The 17,226-nt window shown below is 55.3% G+C and overlaps 1 protein-coding gene across 4 annotated transcripts in view; it reads left to right on the top strand.

Moving 5' to 3' along the window:
• CHST15 (carbohydrate sulfotransferase 15) overlaps positions 1–17,226 on the top strand; it is a 615,742-nt gene that overhangs the window by 359,975 nt on the left and 238,541 nt on the right. For all 4 annotated transcript variants that reach the window (XM_069612030.1, XM_069612031.1, XM_069612034.1 and 1 more), the window contains one exon: positions 2,483–3,415. In XM_069612030.1, coding sequence (XP_069468131.1) covers positions 2,879–3,415 — 537 coding nt within the window. In that variant the 5' untranslated portion in view covers positions 2,483–2,878. The remainder of the gene's footprint in view (positions 1–2,482; positions 3,416–17,226) is intronic.

The following is a 17,226-nucleotide window of genomic DNA, read 5'->3' as shown; positions in this document are numbered from 1 at the left end:
AGTCAATACAGAACCTCCATGATTGATCCGGCTTGGCAACAAGTACTATCGGAGAGGACCAAGGACTTTGAGATGGCTCAATGATGTCATATCTTAACATATTCTCCACCCCATGAATATTCCTTTTCTGGCTTCTGGGATCTGGTAGGGTTTTAAATGGACAACCTTTCCTGGGGGAGTACGGATGTAATTAAAACCCCCTTTTACTCTTCCTGGCTCAGATCTAAAGACAATGGGAAACTGTTTTAGCAATTCTAACAGATCTTTTCTCTGATTTTGGAAGAGGTGGGAAGGAATCGAGTTTTTTTTTTCCTCTGATTCGTCGGTTAATAGACTGGTTAATACTACTGTAGTGTTTTCAACTGGGTCTTCTCTCTACTCCTTGAGGAGATTTATGTCATCGATATGGGTCTTAATTTTTTTATCATGCTGCGAGACTCGATAAACCTATGGCCATGTCGGCTCTATCACCTCGTAAGGACCTTGCCATTTGGACAATATCTTATTTTCGGATGATTCGAGGAGAACGAGACATTTTTGTCAAGTGGAAAACGACACGAGCAAAGCTTACTCATCATGGTAGGTCTTTTGGTTTTCTTGATCCTTAGCCACATGGGTTGGAACTACTGTCCTGACAATAGTCATATGTTCTTTTAATCACTGAGCTATTTTGGAAAGTGGTAAGACAGCTTTCTCTCGTTCTTCCCAAGTCTCCCATAACATGTCAAAGACATCTCGTGGCTCTCTCCCATATAATAATTCAAATAGAGAAAATGACATTGAGGATTGTGGTGTTTTCCAGATGGCAAAAAGGGCCCAGAGTGTTATGATGTCCCAGTGGGTGAAGTGTGTGGGTGGATGCATGGGTATGTAGGTGTGTCATATGGCTGGGGTTTAGGCTGCGTGTGTAGGGTGCGGGCTGGGACTCAAGAGCCCCGTCTTCAGAGAACGGCTCCTTCCTAACAGCTAGGTCCACACACTTGCGACTGCTCACCTATCCTGATACTCAGTGATCTGCTCCCCACTGCCTCCACACTTTTTTGTTTGTAGATCCCTGTGTGCCAAATTGCTCGTCATCCTCCTGCCTTGTTGTTAGCACCCCGATCCCTTGCATCTCTGCTTCCCTTACTGTGTCCTTCCCCCTATGATCTGTAAGGTGCTCTGTTGCTCCCCAATGCTTGGTCTGTGCTTAATAAATACCCTCACAATGGCCCTCATTAGGACCTTGGCGGAGGACCATGGCGCTATTAGCACCATGGTCCATGGCGCTAAGCTGCCAACTCCGCCATGGTGGTTGGCGGACTTACCGCCCCATTCCGACCTTGGCGGGGCGGTAAGTCCCCAATCCCCATTTACCATTCCCATTTTTGCCCCATAGGGCATAATGGGAGTGGGGAAGGCGTTAATTACGCCACCGTAAATTACGGTGGCGTAATTAACAACAAGGTCCCTTAGCGCCATGGATTTTAACGCCTGCTAAAAGCAGGTGTTAGATCCGCCATGGCGCTAAGGGACCTCGGAATCAGGCGGTAAGGGTCGGCAAGGTTTACGCCGGCGTAAACCCCTTACCGCCTGGGTCCTAATGAGGCCCAATGTGTTTTAGGCTGGTGTGTGTGTTCGGTGTGGGCGCTATGGGGGCTATCGGGTGTGTGTGTGCTGGGTGTGCATGTCCATTGTGTGTGTGTCATTATGTGTGTGTATGTGTGGCCGGGTCGTATTTGCTGATTTAATGAGCATTGTTGTCCACCCCCATAAACACCTGTGGAATGTACAGACCAAATCATGACAATGAGGTTTGACTTTGCCCTCCTCCTTCTGCTTGATGTGCTCAGATGTGCCTGCGCGCATGTGAAGTGCTGTTCCACCCTCTTCCACGTCAGTGGACTCACTGTAGTGTGTGCATGTGTTTCTGTGTCTGCTCAGTTCACAGTGGGTTGAAATGTATGATGTTGTGTGCTGACACATAAGAGATGGAATTGTGTATTTTAGCTGACTTTGGTATCCGAAAACATATCTGGTTTAGCCCTGCCATACCTCTTAGCACTCATCCATATGTCAGCTGGACATGGGTGGCTAGCTGGGACTGGCCACCCTTTCCTGCTGGTTAAAATGCACGCGCACATTCTAATGACTCCTGTGACGGATTTCCCATACAGGGACTTGGGTTGCTGAGGGTGTTCAACCTACAGTGCCTTGAGACCATGCCAATGGTGAAAGGCGCTATACAAATAACAATTATGATGCGATACGATCTGAGAACCTACTCCATAGGCCTATTGCAGATAGAAAACTAGGCATAAGCAGAAAAGTAGACAATTTCGAGAGATGTATCGCAAAAGTGTGTTTTTTAAGCTTTATGGGAAGCCCAATGCAAAATAAAACTGCTCGACTGCAGTGATTGTGGCCTGTGTTAGGAAGCTGATACTTTAGAATTGTTGCATAATATGTATAATGACACCCTCTCTCTTTTGTTTGATTACAGGAGCCGAGCTAACCGTGTTGAACATTGAATGAGCGATTCTTATGGACCACTATCCCGGAACCTGCCACTGGTCGAGGACTCCACAGACTATGAGATGGTGTTGGGTGGGACCATCGCCTCAAGAGTCCTGATATGGGACCCTCATTCACAGAGACCGGGCTCCCCAATGGTGGCCTCTCGTACACCGATGATCTCTGCGGTGCATGAACCTGAGGGTGCATGTCTACACTCTACTGGACTTTGGTTGCGCGCTCTCATCGGTCTAGGTGGATAGTTTCCTTTCAAACCTTGCGCATGAGTCCTGAGTGGGCTTTACCAGATGGACAGCCCCTTGCGTGCAGCCTGGAGCCCACGGACAGCATGTCCGGCAGAGGAGACCTTCGCTAGGTGGTGATCATGAGGTTACCTGCATGCCGACTCTGCATGGATTGCGGCGTCTGGATCCCAAGAGATAACCTCGAGGCAGAGGGGCAGATCCCATCAGCAGGAAAGGATCCGCTCTGCCAAGGCTTGAGACTGGCTGCTCCAGCAGCTCCGGGTGGACCCATGAATTTGCTGGCAGTCTTGGAGGTGAGGACAGAGCACCCACCAGGCTGGGTGGGAGGCATCCCTCTCAGCAGGGGACGGCTGCTCAGCCTCTTCTGTGGGCTGCTTGTTATGGCACTGGTGCTGGGCTCCTATGTGCTGCCAGGGGCTGAGCGATGGATGCTAACCACACCTTTCAATTATCAGGCCACCCCTGCCAACCTGATGGCCATGGACAACACAAGTGACTGCAAATTCCTAGAGCAGTGCCAATCCTGTGCCATGAATGCCTCCTGTGCTGAAGCCTACCGCAGCATCCGGCTCATCATTGAGGTGGCCATGTCAGGGTGGGAGACCTCCAAAAGGAAACGTCCAGACCTGGAAGAGCTGAAGAAGCGGGAGCCGCATGTGAGTACTAAGTGGAGCGGAGTGTGCGTGACTGAATGTCTATCAAGGATGGATGCACGTGTGGCTTGTTTGCAGATCTCTCGCTATCTGGAGTCTCTGCTTTTCATGCTCCTCACTCCACAGAAGCTGCCCTCTTTTTCCTGGCCTTTATGCGTCATTAGATACAATCCATCACTCTATCCTGCACTCCTCTCTCTCGTCTCTCTTTTTTCTGGCAATGTTCTTTCATGGCCCTATTCTTTACGCAGCATAACTGCCCTGTTATTGGGCAGGTGCTTCCTCCTGCCTCTCGCTTAGTGCTCCAGAATGACCTGTTCTTGTTTCTCCTCAGTTGTTTTCTGTATTAGCAGATGGCAGGGGTGTGGTTGTGGCCTCCCAGCCAATCAGGAAGCTTAGAACAGGGGTGCTGGGATGCTAATGGCAATCAACTCCTGCGGGCCTGGGCATTACCAGGGCAGTTAATGCCCTGGGCTAAAGTTAGCACCCTTGCTTCACTCGGGCTTGTAACTGGCCCGGAACATTACCTGGCCCGATAATGCCCCCGCCTGTTGGCTTTATTGCTGAACTATTCCACCCTCCCCCATTAGCCTCCTGTGTAATGCAGCTGATCCTCAGGTGATACTTGCCTTTTCCTCTTTCTTCCTACTCTTCTGCATTTGGCTTTCCTCCACCCGAAGCTGCGCTGTCTCTCATTCACGCCAGCTCAAGCCGTCCTGGCTCTTTCTCCATTTCCATCTCCTGCCCCTTCCTCTGTGTGACCTTTTCTTCCCTTTCACTTTCCTCCTGTCCATGTGGTCTTGCTGTCTCACAGGCGGTCCGTACATAATGGGTGAGGGGGTATGAACGTAAGCCCCCCCCCCGCCCCCAGTGAAAACGCGCTCTGACTCAGCGGCAGCACGCAGCGTGGGATACGCTCCGGCAGCGGCTTTGAACTACATAGGATCACATGCTTTCCCTGTGACAGTACAGGAACCCAGGCACGCATGTTCAATGGATCATGCAAGGCCTGAGAGGTGTGCTTTCCCAGAAGTCCATGGCCCATTGGGGTTGCAGGCTGGGGCACTACAGGGCCGCATGTGTGTAGGGAGGCCTTCTGCATCTCCTTGGTGTGGTAATTTACTGGCACTCCAAGTCCACCACACCTGTCAAGGACCAGGAAGCTCTCGTTGCTTTCTGGTTCCTGTTTGTGTGGTGGGTGGGAGCAAGAGGTCCATTGTGGCAGCACCTAGAACAGGTAAGAAAACAAGTTGTTTGTCTGTCTGTCTGTGTGTATATGTGCATGAGAGGGGTTGTGTCTGCGTAAGTGTCCATGTAAATGTGTGCACTCTGCGAGTGGGCCTGCGTGTGAGCATATACATGAGATAGCAGTCTATATGTTGTGTGGAAAGTGTGTGAATGCGATAGTGTGTGTGTTGAATGGGTGCGCGTGCGAATGCGTAGGATAGTGGCTGTGTGCATACCTCTAATGGGGGCTGGAGGGGGCTGCATGGCGCAGCCAGAATGCTCATGGTTACAGTGGCATACATCGTGTCGTTCCATTATGGGCAAAGCCAATATGATGTGCTCTTCCATTGGCATGCAGTGAGGGTTGCATTGGTGCAGGCAGCATGGACAGCATAGGCGTTTTACTGGCATAAAAGGCAAAGCCAACAATATAAGTCTTGTAATGTGGGGGTGGGGGGGAGCAGCTGTATATCTAACAGTCAACCCCAGCTAGTTTAGGATCATGTGCTCGATCCCAACTGCTCCCCCCTCAAGGTGATGAATACCTTCTAAAACCTACACACGGCTGGATATTGGTTAACTCCTGGTGGATGACAACTGCTTAACTCCTCTACAACCGATCCCACCCGCTCCACTTCTGCCCTTCTCCCCCCTCACTGTACCCTACATTTCCAGAGAGTCCTCCCTCCTGATCCCCCCTTTGAGCTCACATTTCTCCTCACATGGACTGCCCCTCCATACCCATGTGTTTCACCACCCCCTGCCATCCCTACCCCCACTAATCGGGTTAGTTACATAACTCGATACCTCCCAGCTGCCTGCAACCTCTGCCCCAACCTGCCCTCACGAGTCTCTTCTTGACAGAGTTTCCTCCTCTGAACTACTCATTCCTACACCTCCTCAGCATGCACTCCAGCCACACTACTCCAACCCACGCTCACACTTTTCCTTGCTTCTTTGCACCCAAGCTCATAAGTAACGGGTCGACACATCAACCATACCTAAAGCTAACCATTGCAGCCTAACAATGAGTTACTGATGACCAGGGTCTTAAAACTATAAGTTGGAAGTCGACCAGCAGACCCCTTATCCTACAGTGTTAGCAATGCAGTTTTAATGGCATTATGGGCAAAACGAACATGATGAGCGTTCTTACATTGGAGGATGAAGGCCACATTGGAGTAGGCATTATGGACATGCTTAATACAGTAGCATGGGATTTTTTACTGGTATTGTGGGCAAAGCTAATATGAGTGTTCACGTGCAGGCATACTGACTTAAATGTGTGCAGCCAGTTGAGGCATTTTTCTTACGGTGAAAAGTATCATTGACTCCTAACTGCCCCCTCGTGCAACTTTGGGCCCCAGAGACTTGTTAGGTCACTGTTGATCTCTTTTTCTCTTGAAATCGTATCCCTCCAGGACTAAAATCTCTGCATTGCCTCCCAGTGGCTGCGATGATTAAGTTCAAAACCCTCTGCATTGTCCACAAGGCCTTCTGGGGTCTAGGGCCTCAATACCTTCAACTCTCTCTTCCTAAATATCTCCCTTCTCGAGCTCTTCGCTCATCCGCCTCCAACTCCCTCACGGTCAGTCGCTTCTCCAAGCAATGAGTTGGTGGTAGATCTCTTTCTTCGGCTGAGGCCTCCCTCTGGAACAATCTCCCTGCCTAACTGAAGCTTGAGGAGAACCGCATCGGGTTCCGGAAGCACCTTAAAACCTTCCTCTTTATTTCTGCTTTCTCTCCTCCTCTCCCCTGCTGAATTCCTGGCTGAATCTGCACTGGTAATCTTGCCAATCTCTGATCTCAGAACCAGGTCCCTCCCCCGCCAGTACACACTTGCACTGCCTTCTCGGCTACCCTGCACCTGGGAATGGTTTTCTGTATCCCTACAGTCCTACTACCAGCACTTGATACCTGATGTCTGCACTTACCCTTGCCCTTGCCACCAGCTGGCCCTACTTCTCTTATTGTATATTTATTCTATTACCTCTTGTACTGCACTGCCCCCCCTGTCCCTCTGCACTTTTCCTCTTCCCCCTTTCTCTGCACTTGTGCGATCTGAATGACACCTCGCCTAGTAGGATCGCTGTTTCTGTCTTCCCTCTGTTCCCCCTCCCTTGCCGTGTCACGCCTTGAAACACTTGTGTATAGGCGCGTTATAAATGCCATATCATATCAAAGATTTGTCCTTAATGAATATTGTGGTTTTGATTTCCATTCACCCCTGTTCAGTACTTCATTACCCAGGGTGCTGCATCTTTGTATCTTTTCATATTCCCTGTTCTCTTCACAAGGTGGGTGTGTGTATTGTTTTTTATGTTGTGATTTTTACATATGGTGTGTTTGATTAAACTATATATTTTTTATGGAACCTTGGCTGGACATTTAGGGGCCGATTCATGGAACAAATGTGCGCCGAAAATCTTCGCGCAAGCAGGCGCAAGCGGAAAAAAACAGGCGCACGCGCACGCGTGCGATTCATGGAAGTCCCTGCGTGTGTACACCTCGGGATGTGCGGCAAACCCGTGCATGGCGCACAAGTCACTACAACATCCCGAAAGTCGTGCGCGACGTGCACATTGAAAGCGCACAACCTCAGCGCATACACCAGAAAGTGGGCGGGACATGGGGCGTAACGCGCGGAATGGGGAACAACGCGCGAAAATAAGGGCGTAACTGGGGATGTACTGTAGGGAAGCAGATGGAACGCCCACACGCACTCGAACCACACGTATTCATGGAATCGAATAGGGCAAAGCCACGCACAGCCAAAGACACGCACAAGCTGAAACACGTCCGCCACACGAAGGCAGGCGGTAGAGTCCCAGCGCATCACAAAAGTGGCAACATACAGCAATTGGGCCTGTGCGAGCGGGGTACGTGTATTTCGGGGGCGCGCAGGAAGTTACACACGCGATTGAGCGGGGTACGTGTATTTCAGGGGCGCGCGGGAAGTCACACACGCGATTGAGCGGGGTACGTGTATTTCGGGGGCGCGCGGGAAGTCACACACGCGATTGAGCGGGGTACGTGTATTTCGGGGGCGCGCGGGAAGTTGCACACGCGATTGAGCGGGGTATGTGTATTTCGGGGGTGCGCGGGAAGTTACACACGCGATTGAGTGGGGTACCTGTATTTCAGGGGTGCGCAGGAAGTCACACACGCCATTGAGCGGGGTACGTGTATAACAGGGGTGCGTGGGAAGTCACACACGCGATTGAGCGGGGTACGTGTATTTCGGGGGCGCGTGGGAAGTTACACACACGATTGAGCGGGGTATGTGTATTTCAGGGGTGCGCGGGAAGTCACACACGCGATTGAGCGGGGTACGTGTATAACAGGGGTGCGCGGGAAGTTACACACGCGATTGAGCGGGGTACGTGTATTTCGGGGGTGCGCGTGAAGTTACACACGCGATTGAGCGGGGTACGTGTATTCCAGGGGTGCGCGGGAAGTTCCACACGCGATCTCATCAGGGTACGTGTATTACAGGGGTGCGTCGGGAGCAGCACACGTGAATTGCACGTGTGGGTCCTCCCAGGTGTTCCCTCTACACCCTGCACGGCCCCTGCAGGTGGCTCACACCACAGGGGCCTACCCAGCACATGTCCTGCAGGCACCCCATCCACCATGGCCTTGCCCACCAGCCAACCCACATGTCAACTTGCACTACTGCCCACCAACGCATGTCCCCCTGCACCCCCAGCCACCAGGGGCACCCACCAGCAGGCCCCCACCCATGTCCAACTCATGTTCCCCACCACCCCCACCCCCCAGCAGTGCAGGGGCACCCACCACCAGGCCCCCACCCATGTCTCCCACCACCCCACCACCCAGCCACCAGGGGCAGCCTCCACCAGGCCCCCACCCATGTCCAACTCATGTTCCCCACCACCCCCACCCCCCAGCACTGTGGGGCATCTGCCAGCAGGCCCCCACCCATGTCCAACTCATGTTCCCCACCACCCCCACCCGCCAGCACTGTGGGGCACCTGCCAGCAGGCCCCCACCCATGTCCAACTCATGTTCCCCACCACCCCCACCCGCCAGCACTGTGGGGCACCTGCCAGCAGGCCCCCACCCATGTCCAACTCATGTTCCCCACCACCCCCACCCCCCAGCACTGTGGGGCACCTGCCACCAGGCCCCCACCCATGTCCAACTCATGTTCCCCACCACCCCCACCCCCCAGCACTGTGGGGCACCTGCCACCAGGCCCCCACCCATGTCTCCCACCACCCCACCCCCCCAGTCACCAGGGGCAGCCTCCACCAGGCCCCCACCCATGTCTCCCACCACCCCCACCCCCCAGCAGTGCAGGGGCACCCACCACCAGGCCCCCACCCATGCCTCCCACCACCCCCACCCCCCAGCCACCAGGGGCAGCCTCCACCAGGCCCCCACCCATGACTCCCACCACCCCCACCCCCCAGCCACCAGGGGCAGCCTCCACCAGGCCCCCACCCATGTCTCCCAGCAGCCCCACAGTCACCAGGGGCAGCCTCCACCAGGCCCCCACCCATGTCTCCCAGCACCCCCACCCCCCAGCACTGTGGGGCACCTGCCAGCAGGCCCCCACCCATGTCCAACTCATGTTCCCCACCACCCCCACCCCCCAGCACTGTGGGGTACCTGCCAGCAGGCCCCACCCATGTCCAACGCATGTTCCCCACCACCCCCACCCCCCAGCACGGTGGGGCACCTGCCAGCAGGCCCCCACCCATGTCCAACTCATGTTCCCCACCACCCCCACCCCCCAGCACTGTGGGGCACCTGCCACCAGGCCCCCACCCATGTCCAACTCATGTTCCCCACCACCCCCACCCCCCAGCACTGTGGGGCACCTGCCACCAGGCCCAGACCCATGTCTCCCACCACCCCCACCACCCCAGTCACCAGGGGCAGCCTCCACCAGGCCCCCACCCATGTCTCGAACCACCCTCACCCCCCAGCAGTGCAGGGGCACCCACCACCAGGCCCCCACCTATGTCTCCCACCACCCCCACCCCCAGCCACCAGGGGCAGCCTCCACCAGGCCCCCACCCATGACTCCCACCACCCCCACCCCCCAGCCACCAGGGGCAGCCTCCACCAGGCCCCCACCCATGTCTCCCAGCACCCCCACCCCCACAGTCACCAGGGGCAGCCTCCACCAGGCCCCCACCCATGTCTCCCACCACCCCCACCCCCCAGCCACCAGGGGCAGCCTCCACCAGGCCCCCCACTCATGTCTCCCAGCACCCCCACCCCCACAGTCACCAGGGGCAGCCTCCACCAGGCCTCCACCCATGTCTCCCACCACCCCCACCCCCCCAGTCACCAGGGGCAGCCTCCACCAGGCCCCCACCCATGTCTCCCACCACCCCCACCCCCCAGTCACCAGGGGCAGCCTCCACCAGGCCCCCACCCATGTCTCCCACCACCCCCACCCCCCCAGTCACCAGGGGCAACCTCCACCAGGCCCCCACCCATGTCTCACAGCACCCCCACCCCCAGCCACCAGGGGCAGCCTCCACCAGGCCCCACCCATGTCTCCCACCACCCCCACCCCCCCAGTCACCAGGGGCAGCCTCCACCAGGCCCCCACCCATGTCTCCCAGCACCCCTACCCCCCAGCACTGAGGGGCACCTGCCAGCAGGCCCCCACCCATGTCCAACTCATGTTCCCCACCACCCCCACCCCCCAGCACTGTGGGGCACCTGCCAGCAGGCCCCACCCATGTCCAACGCATGTTCCCCACCACCCCCACCCCCCAGCACTGTGGGGCACCTGCCAGCAGGCCCCCACCCATGCCCAACACATGTTCCCCACCACCCCCTCCCCCCAGCACTGTGGGGCACCTGCCAGCAGGCCCCACCCATGTCCAACGCATGTTCCCCACCACCCCCAACCCCCAGCACGGTGGGGCACCTGCCAGCAGGCCCCCACCCATGTCCAACTCATGTTCCCCACCACCCCCACCCCCCAGCACTGTGGGGCACCTGCCACCAGGCCCCCACCCATGTCCAACTCATGTTCCCCACCACCCCCACCCCCCAGCACTGTGGGGCACCTGCCAGCAGGCCCCCACCCAAGTGCAACTCATGTTCCCCAGCCAACATGTCATCACAATCTAGATCCCTGGTCCCTATGGTCAGCCTCCAAATGCAAAACACCCACCCGAGTATTGCATCCACCCACTCATAATTTGCAATTACATCACAGAACACCAATTGCAAGTTCCGAAACAAACACATTTCCCTCACATACACCCAATGGGTGTCAGTGAATCTCAAAACACATATCATGAAATGCATGAAACCAATGAGATACCACACATTGAAGTTCACCAAAAAATAATATGTATTAAAGGAAACATAAATAGAATAAAAAATGAAGAAACAGAAACGTGAATGTACAAAAATGAAAAGAAGCATGTCCGTTAAAAAAAGCAAAACCAAAAATAAAATTCCAAATAATGTTGTCCAAAGTCAATGTCCACAAAACAAAATCCAATGGGAAATAAAAAAGAAAGCCATTGCTCCATGGTTAAAAAGTAAAAAAAAAAATACAATCCAACTGTGAACTATGTACATGGGAACAAGCAAGGGTCCATTATCCCAACAAAATAAAGGAAACCTATCTAACTACACTAACTAATAAAATAAACTATATACAAAAATGTGGCCAATGTCCGAAAGGTCCAAATAAAATAAAAACAAAAATGAAACCTAACACTACCTACATAACTATGTACAAGGGCAGCGGGCTAGTTTCACGGCTCACTTGTGGATGTCCCGGGCCAGGGCAACATCGAACTCCTCCTCAATGTCCCGGAGGCGGTCCTCCTCCATAGCCCCGAGGGTCCGCAGGGCCGTTGACGTCTCCACCTCCAAACCCCTGCGGATTGCCTCGAGGCACTCGGGCCGCCTCAGGGCCCTCCGCATGGAGTTCTCCGCCCTGACCATTGTGAGCCGTGCCTCTTCCGCCCGCTGCCGCTCCGCATCTATGGCGTGGCCCAACCGCTGCCATGCCGATGCCTGCCCCTCCGATGTTGAAGGCCCCGAGCCTTCATGGCTCCCACCACGTTGCTGCTGCTGCTGTGCCTCTGCCCGTGCACTGCCTCCTGCTGCCTGCACATCCTCCACCGGCTGGGGTGCAGTCGTTGATGTGGCCACCCCTGCTGGACGTCCGACTCCCGACTGTGGCAGGGATGCCTCCTCCACCAGCCTGGCCGCACCGTCAGAGGCAGCTCCACAGGGCACCCAGGTGACTGATGGGTGGGAAGATGGCACAGAGGACGACTGGCGCGTAGGGGGTCCAGTTGTGGAGGGGGTCGGAGCAAGCCCCATGAGACGGAGGAATCCGGCCTGGGTGACCTGTCCCAGCAGGCCGACGTGGTCAACGAGCCATTCGAGATGACTTGCAGTCTCTTCATGCAAAGACTGCAGGTCACCTCGCATGGCCCGTTGACGCAACGCCACACCAGCCAGGACAGGCTCAACCCGGACCTGGATAGCCACGTCCGCAGGCAGAGGAAGGCCAGTTGACGTGAGCTCATCCCCTGCCTGAAAACGGGTCTGGACGTAGGCATCCCTGCTGGTGCAAGATGATGCAGGGACAGGATCAGAGACAGGATTGCACACAGGCACCTCCGCGGCGGCCTGTGCTGCCTCCTGTCCCTGGTCCTGCACTGCACCACTAGCACCAGTGGGATCCCCACCTCCAGACCCCATCTCTGGTGCTTGCACGGCCTCCTCCTCCACCAAACCCCCCACCAACCTGGATGACTCCGTGCCATCTTCCCCTGTTGGGCCCTGTGGGGTCCGAGCTGCCCCTTCTGCTGCCGAGGAGTCCAACTCCAACCTCTGCCTCTTGGACCTCCCCCCGGCAGCTGCGGCCTGGGACGTGGCACCGGACTCCTCACTCCCCGACGAGATCACAACATGGGAGGGGAGCCGGGCCTTGCGTCTCCGGCTGGCGGTGGGATCCCCGCCGCTGTGCTCCACAGCACCTTCTCCGCCCTCTTTATCAGTTGACGCTGCAGACAGGGAGAAACAAAACACAGGCATCAGGGCACTGTACAATGGACACATACACACATGACAGTTGTACATGAGTGGCATTGGCAAACCTCAGACATGTCATCACAATCCCCAACACACATGTCATTACAACTCGCACACATGAGCCATACCACAGCCATATCGCAACTGCCACCACCATCCATACACATACAACAGCATGAGCAGCCAAAGGTGAGCCAGACATCACATGCAACACAGGAAGTGCACCACACATGTACACACACCACCACACTTGCATGCATGTGTACACCTCTGCCAAGTGTCGCAGTGTTCAGACGGGCATCCATGTCACATCTGCCAATCAGGCTTCCACATACCGCTGTCACGTGCATCCATGTTGCATCACTGTAGCACTCTTGTCAAATACACACACATGCACATGTACACAGTGCTGATACATGCAGCCAAAAACAACATACATGCGTGACATCACGGACATGTCTACTTACATACACATTCATCCAAACATGTGTGCCCACACAACTGCATTTGGCATGCAAGCCTACACACACAAGCACCAACCATGTCTCACACATTACAGCCCTCGCATGTGTCAGCCCCACGGCCCTGTACACCCCCACCCATACTCGACCCCATACAAACAGATGTGCAACCTGCACACTACTGAATAATCACCACACGCACTGCTCACAATCAGGATGCATGTACACTCACCGCTCGACTCCAGACGGGTCTGCTTCTCAAGGACCTGGACGTGGAGCGCTGGGGATATGCGTTCCAGGACCCTCATCTGTTCTTCCGACAAGTGGCCCCGGCGCCCCTTGGCATCCGCTGCCTTCAAGAGGCGCCGGGCCTTGTTCAGGGTCCTGGACCTGAAGTCCACCCAGCGCTTCTTGACATGTTGTAAGTCGCGGACTGCCACCCCCTCCGCGTTGATGGCAGTCACGATGTCAGTCCAGATCTGAGTCCGTCCTTCCTTGTCGGCGCGGGAACTTCCGAAGAGGGCATCATACTGCCCCAGGACTTGCTCCACCAGGACACCAACTTCGGTGGCATTGAAGCTGGTGCCCCTCTGCCTCTCTGGCCGGGGGTTGTCAGTGGTCCCAGATGGTGTTTGCCCCGACATGACAACCCCAGAGGCAGGAGTGGGTGGGCAACTGGGTCCTGGGGCTGGGCTGTGGAGCGATGGAATCCCAGTCGGGAGTCTTCGGTTCCAGCAGGGGTGGTCACAGCAACAGCACCCCTGGCTGATGTGCAGGCAGCAAATGGCAGGGCACGTGGGCAGCAGGCAGTCAGGCAGCAGCAGATGGCAGCTGGGAGCGTGCTCGGGGCTCTGGGGGGCAGTAGTTCGGCCTTCTGGGCAGGAGCGTGGTCTTCCGTGTGCTTACGCATGGCCAGCTTGATACGGAGTGATTTGGCACGTGAAAAATCTGCACGTCAGCATGTAATTCGAGGAAAGGCCCTTAGCGCGTAAGCGCGTCTGCACGCATACGCATTTTCATTGGACAGAAGGCCCCTCAAGCGCAAGCGCCCCTGTGACGTGACGCGTACAGACGTGCATGGGCATTTCAGCGCGCGTGAAAAACTGCACGTCCGCGTGTAATACGAGGAAAGGGCCCATGCGCGTAAGCGCGCGTGGAAAACTGCACGTCCGTGTGTAATACGCGGAAAGGCCCTTAGCGCGTATGCACGGCAGCACGCATATGCGATTTCATTGGACCAAAGGCCCTTAGCGCGTGAGCGCGTCTGTGACGTGACACGCGCAGGTGTTTCCCTCATTGCACGTGATGACAGAACACACGTGGATTTCCACGTGTGAAAGTTCCCGGCACCCCGGAACACACGTACCCAGGCTAATCGCGTGTGGAACTTCCCGCGCACCCCGAAACACACGTACCCAGGCCAGTTGCGTGTACGCTCACTCCCCTCCGATCACACGCGATGACACTCGGACCGTATCCGAATACGGGAAACCCGCGTACGGCAAAAAACGTGCACAGGTGTCAACGCGTCCGCCCACACGAAGGCAGGCGGAGCCGTCCCCGCGCACAGCATAAAAGTGCGCACAAACAACAAACGCATATATACAGCTACGATGAATGCCCCATTTGCCGCTGCACTGATCGTGGGACACCGCAGGAGGAGGAAAATAACCAGGGCACGCATTTTCGCACCACGGACAAGCCTTTTTGGGATGCCTGATGACCAGGTCTATGGCAGGTATAGATTTCCACCCCATATCATCCTAGACCTGGTCAGGGAGTGGGAAGATGACCTCACATCCCCCACCCTTTGCTCCCAAGCATTGAGCCCCTTGGAGAAGCTGCTCAATGTCCTGCATTTTTTGGCCACTGGGTCATTTCAGCGGACCACTGCCATAGTGGGGGGGGGTCTCACAGGCCACGCAGTCATGCTGCCTACACCAGGTACTGGCAATCATGACAGCGTGCCCCTCAGTCCGCAGGCACATATACATGCCCAGAACACCCCCAGAAAGGCAGGCCGTTGTCCTGGATTTTTTCAGGGTGGCACACTTCCCCAAAGTGCTCGGTGCCATAGATTGCACCCATGTGGCCCTACGTCCACCTAGGGCCATTGAGCACATCTACCGAAACCGCAAGCACTGGCATTCCATCAATGTACAGGTGGTATGTGATGCAAAGGGAATCATCACCTCTGTCTATGCAAACTATCCTGGCTCCACCCATGACAGTTTCATATACAGAATGTCCGCCCTGAGCCGGGCCCTGGAAGCTGGGCAGCATGGCGACACATGGCTCCTAGGTCAGTACAAATGCCCTTGTACATGCATGCAAGTCACACACAGACAAATATCCAAACCCTAATAATCTCAACTATTATCACCTCCCCAGGGGACAGTGCCTACCCTCTGAGCAACCACATGATGACGCCAATCCGGAACCCCACCACACCACCCCAGGTAAGATACAACGCCGCCCATATTGCAACCAGGGCCATAGTGGAGCGCACATTCGGAGTGATCAAGTCACGTTTCCGCTCCCTTGACCGCTCTGGTGGGCAACTACTCTATGCACCACCAGTAGTGTGCAGGATCATTGTGGCAGCATGTGTCCTGCACAATGTTGCAACACGGCAGGGCGTCCCGGTGGACATGGTGGTGCCCCCACATCCCCAACCACAGGCACAGGCGCTGCCCATGGAAGGGGACAGGGCACGTGGCGAGGAAGCCCGGACCCAGCTTGTGGCCACATTTTTCACCTAAACTCCCACCCCTGCGGAGTGCACACAGGCCTGGCACATACCAGGTGACAATCGATGATGACAAAGAGACAGTCAACTGTCACAACCCTACCACCCTGAGATAGTTGCCATGGAAGTGCCACATCGTCTGCATCCCTAGCTACTTAAACACAAGCTATCCTGTGTGACCAAAAGGCACACATATGACATATGACATGATATGGGCCATACACAAGTATTCCAAGGCGCAATGAGGCAGGGAGGGGGGAACAAGGGAACACAGAGAACGGTACTACTAGGCCAGGTGTCATTGAGATCGTGCAAGTGCAGGGGTAGGGGGGATGGGAAAAATGCAAGGGGAAGGGTGGGGGGGAGTCCAGTACAGGGGAAGTATTCCAAAAAAATAATACATAGGTCGCCTGGTGGCAACTACAAAGGTAAGTGCAGACAAGTGCTGGGAAGGGAGGGCTGTAGGGATGGAGAGACAGTACTGCACTACAGGGGTTGCCAGGGAGGCAGTGCAAGTGGAGAGTGGCTGGGCCAGGGACCGAGGTCAGTGAGAGTGGCCCAGTTGCAGCTCCTGTGCAGTTCCAGTGGAGAATTCTGCAAGGGAGAGGCAGACAGTAAGCCGAAGCAAAGAGGAAGGTCTTGAGGTGCTTCCAGAACTGGAGATGGTTCCCCTCAAGTTCAAGTCAGGCAGGAAGTCTGTTCCAGGGGGACGGTCCTGCTGCAGAGAGAAATCTACCCCCAGCTAGTTGCTCTGAGAAGCGGATGACCTGGACATGCAAGGTGTGCATCACACACACCTGCAAAACAGGCCATGGCTATCACTGTCATGTCACTCAAACCCTCCCAAACATCAACATGACATGGCACGCAATACCCATACACCAATGCAGTAACGATAAGGTACACATTGCCATGTCCTAAATGTACAGTGGCATCGGACACTGCTGCCTGACCCGGAATCAGATGAAATGACAGATCAACAAAATCTCCCACCCAAAATAAGTCATTTCCAAATGCATTACAACAGTCGTAGACGTAACATCACAATGAATGCCTGTCTACATGCACATTATGCATTGCAAAATCAACACTGCAGCTCATGTGTGCAGTGTCCTACTCCTGCATCACACTGCTCAGCGCACAGCACAGTGAACAGCCATTGTGTGTGATGCACACCCTGAGCATCACATCTAAGTGACAGACCACGTCAAACATCAAATTAGGCATGTACTGGATCCATGATCGGTCACAGAACATGTGCTGCCCGGGACACAGTGGGCACCAGAAGGCAAACAGTGTACACGTGGATATGCAAGGGTGGGAGT

This window comes from Ambystoma mexicanum, chromosome 8, assembly GCF_040938575.1.
Source record: "Ambystoma mexicanum isolate Mex_15411 chromosome 8, UKY_AmexF1_1, whole genome shotgun sequence".
In the NCBI taxonomy this organism is placed as follows: domain Eukaryota; kingdom Metazoa; phylum Chordata; class Amphibia; order Caudata; family Ambystomatidae; genus Ambystoma; species Ambystoma mexicanum.
Note: the sequence above shows the minus strand (reverse complement) of the source record. Positions and strands in the feature narration are given on the sequence as shown.